Source organism: Cavia porcellus, unplaced genomic scaffold (assembly GCF_034190915.1).
Source record: "Cavia porcellus strain 051 isolate PalLab524CR breed Dunkin Hartley unplaced genomic scaffold, mCavPor4.1 scaffold_30, whole genome shotgun sequence".
NCBI lineage: Eukaryota > Metazoa > Chordata > Mammalia > Rodentia > Caviidae > Cavia > Cavia porcellus.
In genome coordinates, this window is record NW_026947513.1 from 47,969,295 (window position 1) to 47,983,435 (window position 14,141).

At 39.9% G+C, this 14,141-nt stretch overlaps 1 protein-coding gene across 7 annotated transcripts in view; it reads right to left on the bottom strand.

Moving 5' to 3' along the window:
- Positions 1–14,141, bottom strand: part of Ankrd17 (ankyrin repeat domain 17) — a 166,101-nt gene that overhangs the window by 19,848 nt on the left and 132,112 nt on the right. For 5 of the 7 annotated variants that reach the window (XM_063240326.1, XM_063240325.1, XM_063240323.1 and 2 more), the window contains 4 exons: positions 13,654–13,809; positions 11,684–11,833; positions 7,757–9,387; positions 3,100–3,294 (listed from right to left, as the gene is read on the bottom strand). In XM_063240326.1, the coding sequence (XP_063096396.1) occupies positions 3,100–3,294; positions 7,757–9,387; positions 11,684–11,833; positions 13,654–13,809 (2,132 nt within the window). The remainder of the gene's footprint in view (positions 1–3,099; positions 3,295–7,756; positions 9,388–11,683; positions 11,834–13,653; positions 13,810–14,141) is intronic. The other 2 variants (XM_063240327.1, XM_063240324.1) reach the window with 1 other exon arrangement.

Here is a 14,141-nt window from a genome sequence, read left to right on the forward strand (position 1 = left end):
AGTGGGAAAAGATAGGTGGCTGAGGGCAAGGCCTGGATGTGTATCTCCCTCCTCTTGCCTTAATCTCACTGGGCTTTCTGCCTCTCACACTATGATCTCTTTCTCCTCTGCCAGGCCAACTTAGAATGCTATAAGCCAAGCTTGATGGTAGAGTCTGGTCAGAGATCAGAAGACCAGAACACTGACAGAAATGCTGCCATAAAGACCAGGATCAGGAGGTTTAAGTTGGGAATAAGGACGATGGCAATTGGACTCCAGATCATGTGTGCTTTGCTCTGGCAGAAAACCTGTCTGCATTTTGTTTGTGTCCCAACACATTGGAGGAGGCTAAAGGGAGTGCACTAATTAATCTGGAAGAAGGAATTCAAGGCAGTCTATGTTGAGGCAGTGGCCTAGCTGGGACTTGTAGACAGCTCTAACTTGAGAATCAAAAGCAAACTGCCCAGAAGAATAACCTGCCAACTTTTGAGTCTGACCAAACAGGAAGCTCCAGTTAAGCTGTGACCTGCAAAGATGGAACAGAAGGGAAGCTGTTTGCTACACAAACTAGAATTAAAACGTCAAGCATTTTGGGACAGGCTACAGCAAAGATGGCATGGAGGCACAAGCAAGGCCTCACTCTTTATAGTCTCAGACTTGCAAAGGTGGAAAGACTACTCTGAGAAGAGCATACAGGGCATGTGTTCCACAACAGTGGCAGCCTAGACGTGGGAACTGATTCTGGAATCCAATTCACTGTGCTCAGTCATCCAGGTTTTTAGAAATTCTGCAATGATCAGCAAGATGCAAAAGGGCTCAGCTACTGCTCTGGCCAACAGCAGACCTTAATGTCATCCAGATGGGCGGTGGCTTTAGGTGCATGCAGAATGTAAGAACTGTCGGGTCAGGAAGGTCTCCATCCAGATTTCAGAAGGCCTGGAAGGCCAGGCAAGAATGCCTCTGAAAGGAGAATCAGGAAGCTGTAAAAGTGAAGCCAGAGGTACAGTGGAGACCCTAGAAGTTGGAAAAGCCAGGAATGCAGATTAACTGAGGAAAGCTGTGAGAACACCAAATCCTTGAGAACACCAGCCACTGGCAGTGCTAAGCCCTTTGGAGAGCACAGATGCCAGACTGCCTCACTTGCAAGGGGGATTTACTGTTTGCCCTGCTCAATTTTGGTCTTGCTTTTATCCCATTCCTTTCTATCCTCCATTTCTCTCTTTTGGGAATCTTTATTCTACACCATTTTATGTTGGAAACATTTAACCTTTTGTATTTTTTAAAGACAGTTTCATTATATAGCCCAGGCTGAGCCTGAATGCACCAATCCTCCTGTATAAGCCTCCCAAGTGCAGAGATCAAAGGCCACCATACCTGGCTCTATTTTCATTTTTACAGAAGCCTACAGCTAATAGATTGCTTTGAGTCTCAGTGAAGACATGGACTTTTCAGCATGCTAAAATAGTACGAACTCTGGCAACTCTCAGGAATGGACAAAAATACAAATTTTGCATAAAGGGAAGTATGTGCATCTTTTAGGGGCTAGGTCAGAATGTTACAGTTTATTATCTAGATGTTCCCCACAAAGCTTCATATGCCCATAGTTGGGGCTTTGGAGTGATGACTGAATCATAGATGTGTGATCACTGCATTAGTCAGCTGATGCGTTCACAGCTGGCAGTAATGTTGTAAGAAGAGGTGGGTCACTGTGGGCATATCATCATAAATCCTTTGTTCTCCTGATCCCTCTTTGCTTCCTGCCTGCCATGCCACAAACTGTTTCTTCACTGCCATGCTGCACCAGCTGAATGGAGCCAGCTGATTATGAACTCAAATCTCTACAAATTGAGAGCCAAAACAAACATTTCCTCCTTTAACTTTTAGGTGTTGGGAATTGGGTCTCAGTAATATGAAAGTAACTAAAAATGATGTACTTTGAGTGTCTTTCAAATATTTAAATGCTTTTGCTCTTTCAGTTAATCAAGTTCACTATTACTTATTTTGTCATTATTAACTAGAAGAAATCTGGTAATTTAAAAAATGCAGAAGAAAGGAAATTGAGATCTTTACTAAGCCTCTCCCTTCCAAAAAAAAAAAAAAAACCAAACTAACAAAAAACACACCTAACCTTACTATGGAGTTCTCTAACTGAAGCTGAACTGCCTGTATTGGTAACTGACATTCCTTAGTTTGAAAACCTTAATCAGTGCTTCAGAAGTCTGACTTAGGAACCCACATTTGATAATGAGAAATCAACTGTACTATTTGTGTAGTAGATGAATTTAAAGCTGTATAAAAAAGACAACAAGAGTTGGGCACAGTCCTGTAATCCTACCACTCAGAGGGCTAAGGCAGGCAGATCTTTGCAAGTTTGAGACCAGTTCGGGCTATAAAGAGCCCAAGGCCAGGCTGAACCGCATAGCGAGACTCTGTCTCAAAAAGAGGAAAGAAAGAAAGAAAAAATGAAAGAAAGAAAGAAAGAAAGAAAGAAAGAAAGAAAATAACAATAACAATATTTGTCCTTTTAAAGCTGGAATTCTTTCTTTTCTGTAGTTGTATTCCCAAACTAAAAGGTCAGGCACAGCAGCGCATGTCTGTGATTCCAGCACTCTAGGGCAATTTAACCAGACCCTGTCTCAAAATAAAATAAGAAGTTCTGGAAAAGGTCCCAACTTCAATTCCCAGTACTTCACATAACATGTACAAAGTGAACTAACAGGTGTGGAATGGGGTGTGGCTCAGCAGTACAGCTCTTGTCCAGAGGGCATGAGACTCTAGGTTCAATCCCTAGCATTACAACCCCAAAATAAAAAATCTAACAACAAAACCCCCCACGGATTCCAGTAATTTTAAAACCTAAAACCTTTTTTAAAAAGGAGTCGACCCCTCTGTACTCTCCAGGGTGGCCTTGAACTCTTGATCCTCCTGCCTTTAGCCTCTCAAGTACTTGGAATTACAGACCAATTTTGCCAACACAGCAGGCTAAAACCTTTTCTTCTCAAAGGAACACAGGGCTGGGACATAGCTCAGTGGTGAAAGAGTAGGCACCAGGCTCTAGATTTGATCTTCAGCACCAAAAAGCACTCTGTCTTCTTTTGGAATTACACATACAGCACTTACCACTGGATGCTGACGAACATGGAGTCAACAAACTGAGAGGAGAAAAATGTTGTCTGTTAAAGTTAGCAGCCGTGGGTGCTCCTCCAAGGGGTGCTACAGGTCCATACATCTGACCTCCTGAAAGGTTTGAGGCAAAATTTCCCAAATGTGTAGAGGGTGTTACAGAACCATATGGCGAGTCCATATTGACAATACCTACAATGCAGAAGACCATCATACCTTGTAAGAGTTACCTATAAACATAATTAGAAACAAAGCTAATATACTAAGAGGTCCCAAGTTGTTTTAAGTATTTAAAAAAATCTTGTTTGGTGTGACAATGCATGCTTGTTATCTCAGCACTCAGGAGGCAGAGCAGGAGGAGCACCATGACGGCATAATGAGTCCAAGCCAGCCTGAACTACATAGAGAGATCCTGTCTCAAAATAGAAATGAACTGAAAAAAGTCTTGGTTATTTAGTCTTGGTTATTTCTTTCAGTCCATTCGTTTGTCATTTTTTCATTTTATAAAGACAACCATAAAGAAGGGAAAAGGAAAAAAAGGAATACAAGGGGAAAAATAGAAAAAAAGCTTTTGTAAACAAGAAGAAGAGAGATTGATTGGGATGGAAATGGGAAAAAAAGCAGCAGTACAATGCATCATGTACAGGCACAAATTCCCAATGATGAACGTGATTGTTATGTGTATCTAAAACGTACCAAATAAAAAAAACTACCTGGGGATGAGCAAAAAGTAAAGTAAGGACAACTGTAAAAAGGAAAACTTAAGGAAAGTATTTTTATATAATTTTAAGATTCCATTAAGTCTCTCATTAGCTATTATAAACTACATATAGCTATAATAACTATATTTAGAATTCATATAGGTCTAAGGCCAACAAGTTGTATAAAAATTCTATCCTTAAAAATTTATAGGAGCCAGGCATGGTGACATATGCCTACAATTCAAGATGAGGCAGAGGATAACAAGTTTGAGCACAGATCGTGCAATTTAGCAAGAGACTCTCTTTTAAAAAAATAAATGAATTAGGGGCTGGGGATTTAGCTCAGCGGCATAAGCTCCTGCCTTGCAAGCAGGCAGTCGTGAGTTCGATCCCTGGTACCGATAAAAATGAAAAAGACAAAAAATAGATAAATTAAATTAATGAATGAATGAATAAAGGATTGACATTATAGCAAAGTGAAAAAACCCTGGGTCCAACTCTCAGTACTGAAAAAAAAACTTCCCCGTTTCTCTAGGAAAGAAGAAACAGTCTCTATAAAAGCTTCTGTGGTTAAAAAAAAAAAAAAAACAAAACAAAACTTGTATTCCCAACTTAACTAAGCAGCCTTTCTATAGCTACCAAAGAAGCAATCTGTCACTGAGTATGTATTAATATAATGCAGTATGAAATGTCAAATATCACCTATATTATGCTCTTTGCAGAAATGGAATGCACCAAGAAGATTAAATCTGTTTTTCTTGAGTATAGTAGCAGTGGTATAATTGTGAAGACAAATATTTCTATTTTGGGAATATTCATGACAAAGTATTCAGGAGTAAAATTATCAATGTTTAAAACTCACCTTGTCATAATTTGACAAAGATAGAGAATAAAAGAAAACAGAGGTTAGGGGCTGCAAGGTGGATATGAACGGCAAGATGAGACGGCAACACGGAAAGAAAGCAGCAGAAGAGAGAAGGAGGGGCTGGAGAAGTTTGTTTTTGTTTTTTTACCCCCAGTACTGAGGATTAAACCCAGGCCTTTGTACTGTGGTACACCTCACTCTTTACATGGCTTGAAAAGATGAGAGATAACATAAAGGAAAGAAATACACTATTCTGTTTATTTTGTTACTTAAATTTTTACGCAACACAACCATTTTTTTAAAAAAAAACTCTAAAAATACTTGAGTCTAAAACATAAATAGTAATCTACTTAACAGAAGTTAATAAACAAATAACAGAGAAATAAAACATACGTATGGAACACAAAATGGATCAAGAAAAAAGTAGAATCAAAATTAAGAGTCTGAAAGAGGTTTAGGAAAAAGACACTTCTTGAGCAATGGAAGGAAGGAGATGAATTCTAAACGACTTGCATTTCACAATATTTTCTTTCAATAAACTAAATGTTAAACTTAAATGCTGATTCTAACTCTATCCAGCCAATTCCTTCTACCATACCCCTGACTCTTAAAAAGCTGACCTCCGGATTTTATATCTTTTTCACAAAATAAAAACTTCCCTTTATTTTCTCTGAATCTTCATTTTAATGTTTCTAAAATCATCAACTAAAATACCGCATTTTTGGAAGCAGTATCTTTACTGAATTCTCACTATCACAAAAACGAAATTTAAAAGCACTTCCCATGCACTGGGATATGACCACCTTTAAAAACCAAAAAATTATACCACTGTATTGTTTTAGCATGAGAAATTTTTCACAGTACAGAAATATTTGACAAATACCCAGTAAATAAATATTCAATATTTGTGTTTATTACATTTACACATTACATAAGGTAAAAATAATAGTGATTTCCTATTAAACTTGGAAATTTCTTTTTTTTGTTTGTTTGTTTTTTTGAGACAGGGTGCAGTTCAGGCTGGTCTTGGGCTCACTTTGTAGCCCAGGCTGGTCTCGAACTCGCAAGATCCTCCTGCCTCAGCCTCCTGAGTGCTGGGATTACAGACATGAGCCACCACACCCGGCTGAACTTGGAAATTTCTGTTCCAGAATGTTTCATCTCCATTAACACAGACGAGAGTTCAACAGAACTTTACTTATAAACACTGAAATTTGAATTTCACATTTTTCTGTGTCACACTGTATTATTATGATTATTACTACTATTACTTTGTTTTTGGAGATAGTGTTTTGTTGTGTAGTTCAGGTTGGTCTCAAACTCCTGATGATCCTCCTGCCTCAGCTTCCTGAGTGTTGGGACACACTATGATACAGTATTAATAATTTTTGGGGGGGTGGGCCACAAAGGGGATTGAACTCGGGGTCTTTGCACCGAGCTATATTCACAGCCCTTTTTTATGTTTTACTGAGACCAGTTCTCAGTAAATCTCTATAAATTTTCCATGCTGGGCTTGAACTTGCATTTCTTCAGGCTCGGCCTCTTAGAGTGCTAGGATTACAGTGTGTGCCACCATGCCCAGCTATGTTATTATTGCTTTATAAATATTATTTTTAGTCAGGCATGCTGTGTGTCTAGGATCACTTGAGCCAAGAGTTTGAGACCCATTTGGCCTACATAGCAAGATCTAATCCTAAACAAGTAATATTTTATACGGTAAAAACACCCAGTGGGTATTATATGACTCATAGGCCACTGTGTGTCAAGTCTCTCACATGGACTGGCTTTTAACTCACTGAAATGCTCATACATAAGCTCTACATGCAACTCAGCACTCTAGATTGACTTTTGCGATGTTATTGAAAAAACAAGCAACATCTGTAGTCTAATTACCAAAACTGTATCAATATGAATTTCTTAGCTTTTGCATCATGGTTATTTAAGATGTTTATTTACAGCAAAGATGGAGAAATTACAGACCTAATCTCCAGATCTAAAAATAATTCAAAGCAAAATGTTTTAAGAAAAAGTACGATAAAAGACTTTAGTATCTGCTGGGGATATAGCTCAGTGGCACAACCTCTGCCTGGCAAGCGCAAGGTCCTGAGTTCGATTCCTAGTACTAAAAAAAAAAAAAAAAAAAGACTTTAGGATCTTACATATTAAGTCTTGTCCAACAGAACTTTCTATGATAGGGTAGCAGCAGTCACAAGTACTTTTTGGATATTTGAAATGTAGCTAGTTCATTAACATTTATTTATTTAGTAGTACTAGAATCTATCTAGTGATACTAAGGATTGCAACCAGAGCCTGGCCACTGAGATGTCTTTTTAAAATTTATTTACGGTATCCCTGAGACAAGGTCTTGTTTTGTAGTTTGGGTTAGCTTTGCATTCACTATCTAGCCCAAACTGGACTTGAATTTGCAGCAATCCTCCTGCCTCAGTATCCTGAGTATTGGGACTGAAGTCATAAACCACCATGCCCAGTTTATTGTAACTTTTAAATGTTTAACAAAAATGCCTGATTTTTTTTGTTGTTCTTGTTTGTTTCTGAGACAGGGTCTCACTATCCAGTTTAGACTAGTCCTGAACTCACAGCAATCCTCTTGCTTCAGCCTGCCCAAAGCTGGGATTATAGGCATGTGACACCACGTCCAGTGAACATAAATGTTTAAAAAAAATAAAATCACCATACTTGCCAGGCACAGTGGCTCATGCCTATAATCACACCCCTGAGGTAGGATTGCTGGAAGTGACAGGCCAGCATAGTTGAAGGCCAACCTAAACTATAAAGCAAGACCCTGTCTCAAAGAAACAAAACAAAAAATTACTATACTACACACTTAATACAATGTTCATGATTTAACTCCAGTACTTGGGTTGGGGATGTAACTTAGTGGAAGAGTGTTTGCCTAACATGCATGAGACACTGAGTACGATCCTTAGCACAGAGGTAAGGGATAGATAATGACACACACAAGGACACCTGTCCTTACTGCTCAATTGCAGAGCAAAATATGACAAAGTGACCAATAGCTTTCATCTTACCTGTATAAAGGAGTACTAGCCAGAAAACAGAAACTCACCTGAGGGACTTGGAATGGGTCTTTGTAATGGTGGTCTAAAACCTGGAGCTTTGGAAGTATCAGACTGATGTAAAGGATCTGCATTTGGCAAATATGAGGATTTTCCTGATAGCATAGATTCTGGAGTTGACTGAGATGAAACAACAGATCCTCCCCAAAAGGCATGAGCAGAAGTAGGGTTGTTTTCAAACAATGTGGTAAAGGGCCCGAAAGGTAAAGGGGCACTGAAATTGGGAGCAAGAGGCTTATTTGCTGGATGTACTGAATTCTGACAAGCACTTTGTGTACTTAAGGTCGAAGGTAGCTGGACAGAAGAGGGGACACTGTGAGGTCTTTTAATGTGATTGACATTGAGGACTGCAACAGATGAATTCTGCACTGGAGCTGGGTTCTTGAGAGGGGCGGCTGTGCCATGAGAGGGTGGTCTAGCAGCAGGGGTTTCCACTTTAGGAGGCTGGGGGCATCCCATCTGTGTCTGAGGCACAGGGTAAGTCACTGGGGCAGTAGAAGGCACCACCACTGGAGCAGAACTTGTTGTTGCTAAAGGCGGTACAGTCATTCTAACTTCCAGGGGAGGAACCTGAGACTGTGGAAGAGGTGGTCTTGGCTCCTGAGAAACAGATCCTGGAGGCTGCTGCTGAGCAGAATGAACTGAGGAACTCCCAGAACTGCTACTGTTTGGAGGTCGACTGTTTGCTGTTTCCACTACTGGTGGACTACCTGCTTCCTGTTCAGAGGAAGATGCCCCTTTGTTGGGAGACACCGATCCACACTCCAAAGGGCTGTTTCTAGAAATCCCTCCTGGCTGGGCTGGTGGTGATGGGGAAGATGGGGATGATACTGGGTAGTGTTCTTTGGCAGTAGGCATAGGGTATGTGGCATTTGTGGGTGCGGTGCTATTGTTGCTTGCTGTGGTTGTGACTGTTGTCGTGGTGGCATTAGATGTCTTCACAACTGTGACAAAAAGCTGCCTTCTGACAGAAGGTGAACTTGGACTGCCATTTGTAGATGTACCAGGCACCGTTGAAGCTGATGAACTGGTTGTAGTTGTTGGACTTGAAGTTAAAGAACCTGCTGAATTCACCTGAGAACCACTGCTGTTCTGATTGCTATGGCGAGGCACCATGTGAGGCTTAGGCGAGTTTGTAGCTCTGGCCGGGCTCAAAGGCCTGACAGGAAAAGGACCCCAAGTGGATTGAGCTGGTGGAAAAGTACCTCCAAAGTGGGTCATGGGCAACCTTGGTGGACGGATCTGCTGGAAAGTCTGAGCAGCAAGCAAAGCGTGTGCAAACTGGGGAGGAGGATATGCTAAGGGGAGAGAAACTGGAAAACCAGGCCTCACATTATTCACTGGGTTCTTAATGGTTTTGTGAGTGGATGCAGAAGAAATTGCAGGCACAGTGAGTGCTGTGGCAGTTTGAGATGTAGATGACAGAGCTACCGTTGTCATTTTAATTCCCATTAAGGAACTGTTAGCAGCAGTGGTGACAGGTGCTGATGACCCTATTTTGGAATTTGCTGAGGAGCTTTTCAAACGACTCTTTGGAATAAGTTCATCAATTTCTTTGTCTGGATCCTTGATCAGGGCATTGATCAACTGAGTTGCTTGTCTTGTTGATTCAGTACCACCCCTATATGTTGACAAAAAAAAAAAAAAATTAGGCCTAATATCTGTTACTTTCTAGTAATATAAAGTCAACCTTCATTCATGCATATGTGTATAGATATATATAGGAAACAGACAAAACTTAAGCAGCAATCTCCTAACCATATTTTAGATACCCCGCAAAGCTATAAACTGTTCTGGATTAACAATGTATGCACAAGGGAAGGAAGTGATCCGTTTTTTTTTTTTTGGTCTTTTTCGTTTTTATCGGTACCGGGGATCGAACTCACGACTGCCTGCTTGCAAGGCAGGCGCTTATACCGCTGAGCTAAATCCCCAGCCCCGGAAGTGATCCATTTTATAAAATTCATTTTACTGTTGTTTTCTTAGACTAAGAAATCCTATTGTCAGAAAATCCACTACATATAAAATCATGTAGTAGCTGAATATGGCACTGCACACCTGTGATCCTAGCACCCTGGGAGGTTGAGTCAGGAAGACTATGAGTTCAAGCCCAGCCTGGTGACTTCAAAATTTAGTAAGACCCTGTCTTAAACAAAAAAGGGAGGGGGTAATGGCGATGCAGTTTAGTGTAAAGACCCTGAGTTCAATCTCTGGTACTCCAAAAAATAAAATAAGAAAATACAGCCTATGTAATCAATAATTAACTTAAAATTGTTAATCAATACTAACAACAATACAAGAGAGAATGGAGGTGTAGCTAGGTCAGTGACAGAGTAGTTCCAATTTGCATGTGCAGAGCCTTGGGTGGGTTTAATACCTAGCACAGCAAAAAATAAGAAATTTAAGTAATACAAGTAAACAAAGAAGACCTTAAAGATGATTAAGAAAATATTATTTTGTCTTAAATCTTGGTATCTGAGGTGACCACATTCACTAGCCGTACTCTGTTAGGATGATTATTACAATTTTCCTAGGAAGATATCTCAAAATAGGTAAAGAATACTGATAATGCCAACAAACAGGCATAATACTAAACCCTAATGTTGGATTATCAGGAAAATATTTAATTTTAAGAAAAGTTAGTGGCAATCAAGGTAGCATGTCTGTAATCCGGCACACAGGAGGCTGAGACAAGAGAATCACTGCCAGTTTGAGGCCAGCTGGGGAATACATAATGAGTTCAAGGCCAGCCTGAACTACTCAGCACTCAAAGCGGAGGCTGTCAGATTGCCTCAAATTCAAGGTCATCCTGGGCTACATGGTGAGATCCCATCTTTAAAAAACAAAACAATGTGGTGACACGTGCCTATAATCCCAGCACTTGGGAGGCTGAAACAGGAGGATCTCTGCAAGAAAGAGACCAGCATAGATTACAAAGTTCAAGGCCAGCCTGAAACAAAAAGTGAGATTCCAAAAAAATAAAAACTTAAAACACACACACACACACACACACACACACACACACACACTCTCTCTCTTTCTCTCTCTCTCTCTCTCTCTCTCCACACACACACCCCAAAACCAAAAATGAAGCCTGGTAAGATGGCACATGCCTATAATCCCAGCATTGAGAGGCTGAGGTAAGAGGATCACTTCAAGGTTGAGGATAGCCTGGGTTACAATGCAAGATTCCATCTCAAAAAATAAAGGAACTCACTGCTTCAAATATGTTGAAAACATACTCCTGAAGTCTCACAATTTTAAGGATGTCATATAAGCCAGTTTAAGTAGCACAACCCCATGCATGACCTCAATCGAGGATAGTACATTCAATCCTAGTGTGGGTACCTTAGTAAGATCCTGTCACAAAAAAATAAAATGACTTGATATGTAGCTCAATAATGTAGTGCTTGCCTATCATGTATGGCTGAATACTGAGCCACACATACATAAAGAGTACACACATATAGGGCCAGGGAAATAGCTCAGTGGCCTAATTGCCTGCCATGAAGCCCGGTACCCCCTCTCCAAAAGAGTACACATACAGTCATTATGAACAACTTATGTCTCTCTCTTTTAAACACTCCATAGGACTATCAGCTAAGACAAAACTATGACAGCATCTTTTTTGTTTTGTTTTGTTTTTCTGAGACAGGGTCTTGCTATGCAGCTTATCTGGCCTTGAGCTAACTTTATAGTCCAAGCTGGCCTCAAACTCAGCAATCCTCCTGCCTCAGCCTCCCAAGTGCTGGGATTACATGCATGTGGTACCACACACGGTTGATGGTATCTTCTTGAACATGCATAACGTTTCTAATTAAAACAAGTACATCATTACTACCAAGTTTCACTAAAAGCTCAAACAGCTGTATTTCACTAAGCTACATTTAAAGAAAACATAAGAAATAAAGTTTTGCCTTATTGTTATTATCCGGTCTCCCGTCTTGTCTTTCTGCTTATCGATATCTATGTGTGCACCAGTGAACTCCCGAATAGCATTGATATTACAGCCTCCTCTTCCAATCACTCTGGATATCACAGTTGATGGAACAGATACTTTCTTTGATCTGTTTAAAAGTTTCAAACATAAATTAGTAAAATAAGACAAATCATGAATATCAGATGTTAAAATGAGGGTAAAGGGCACTATTAAAATTTCTATGAACAGAATAAATTACTGTTAAGTAAGTTTCTTCTGTCTACTCTCACTACAGATGGACAGACAGACACACAAACAAGCTATCTAAGATCCCATTCCTGATAACCACCCTTCACCTCTCCCTGTAAAGCACACAGCACGTGGACACGTGGATGGTGAGGGCAGACAGGTCAGATAGGGTCTGCCCACACATACTGAGCATGAGGCTCAGTATGATAAAATCCACCTAACATTTACAAAGCTACATTTTAATTTTAAATACAGAAGTTTTAATACAGAAGTTTTGCAAAGGTAGATATAAATTCCTGACCTGTCAGTTAATACTCTAACAAGACATACAACATGATGGCTGGGGCATGATTCAGGGTCAGTGCCTCCTCTAACATGCACAGGCCCTGGAGTCAATCCCAGTACAGCTTTAAAAAAAAAAAAGGAAGGTTCTCAGTAAAGATAAGCTGTCAATTACACTATATGGATCAAGGAAATTATGTATGTATGTAGGTATCTAGTACACAGTTTATTTTTCTTTTTTGACTCAGGGTCTTGCTATATAGTTTGGGCTGGCCTTGAACTTGTTTATGTAGCCTAGGCTGGCCTTGAACTCATGCCAATCCTCCTGCCTCAGCTTCCCTAGTGCTGGAATTAAAGGGTGGTACCACCACACCCACTTTGTATTTATGTATTTAAAATGGCCTGTTGAACCGGGTGTGGTGGCATACATCTATAATCCCAGTACTTGGGAGGCTGAAGCAGGAGGATCATTGCAAACTCAAGACCAGCCTGGGCTATAAAGTGAACTCAAGGACAGTTTGAACTGAATAGTGAGACTCTGTCTCAAAAAGACAAAATAAATAAATAAATGTATAAGTAAATGGTCATATTTTAATAAAGGTATATTTCTTTATATATAAAATTGACAATTCTCTTCCCCTCAAAGGGCATAATATCAGCTAGTGATCATTATTCACAGATATTAAATATACAAAGGATATAGAAGAGAATCACCTTACTTCTATATAAACAATGCTTATGATAACCTCCAAGTAGTTTAGAAGAAGGTATATGGGAATGTGTGCACGTATGTACAAGTAGGAAAGTGGCAGATAAAGATGGTAAGGGAAGTATAGCCCAACACCCAAAAGAAAACTGTATAGTGCACTGGGGGGTTACAGAAACAAGTTTGATTTGATGGCACTCTTTTTTCAATTAACCATTTATTATTTATTTAGAGACAGGGTCTCTTTGTGCAGTTCAGGCTGGCCTTGAGCTCACTTTGTAGCCCAGGCTGGTCTCAAACTCACAAGGACCTCATCCCTCAGCCTCCCAGGTGCAGGGATTACAAGCATATGCCATCATGCCCAGCCTCAAATAAGTTTTTAAAGAGATTTTTTTAGGGCTAGGGATTTAGCTCAGTGGTGTAGGCACCTGCTTAGCAAGCACAAGGTTGTGAGTTCAAACTCCAATACCAAAAAAAATTGTTTTCTAAAAAGTTCGCACCTTGCATCATGTGTTAGCAATCTTGTAAACAGAAGGAAGAATTTAACTGTGAGGTAAAAAGAGTTCACTGGGACACAGAACACATAAGAATGAGAAAAACATGTTGGGCGTGGTGATGCACACCTACAATCCCAGAATTTGGGAAACTGAAGCAGGAAGAGCACACGACTGAGGACAGCCTGGGCACAAGTTAACAGAGAGGGGAGAAAAGGAAGAAAGGGCACCACTCACCTTCTTACAACTTCTTTCCACCCTTCTTCTCTCTTTTGCCCACGCTTGGGACTTGCTACTGTTAACTTCCCATTTGGAGAGGAAAGGGGAGATGGGCCAGATTTTGTGCAAGTAGACAGAGAACTGCTGGTCCCTTCATTGAAAGTCTCTGACAACCTAACAGAAGGAAAAGAAGTATATTTACATTAAATGCAAAACAGATGTAGAATTTTTAAATGGTAATGTATTACATAACTTTATTTTTTCCTTTGGTTAACTATATTTATTTAATCATAACAGTGGAAGAATATAAGCTGAAATGGAAATATGATCTAATACACTAGAGGAAAACATTTCTTGACAGTCGTTAAGTGTCTATATAGCAAGTGTTAAATCCTAAATTTCATCTTTAATAATGTGAACAAATGAGCACCTTGTCTTTCACTTTTCCTCTCTGAGAGACAGGGTCTCATTATATCTTTGGGCTAGCCTTAAACTTCTGGTGATCC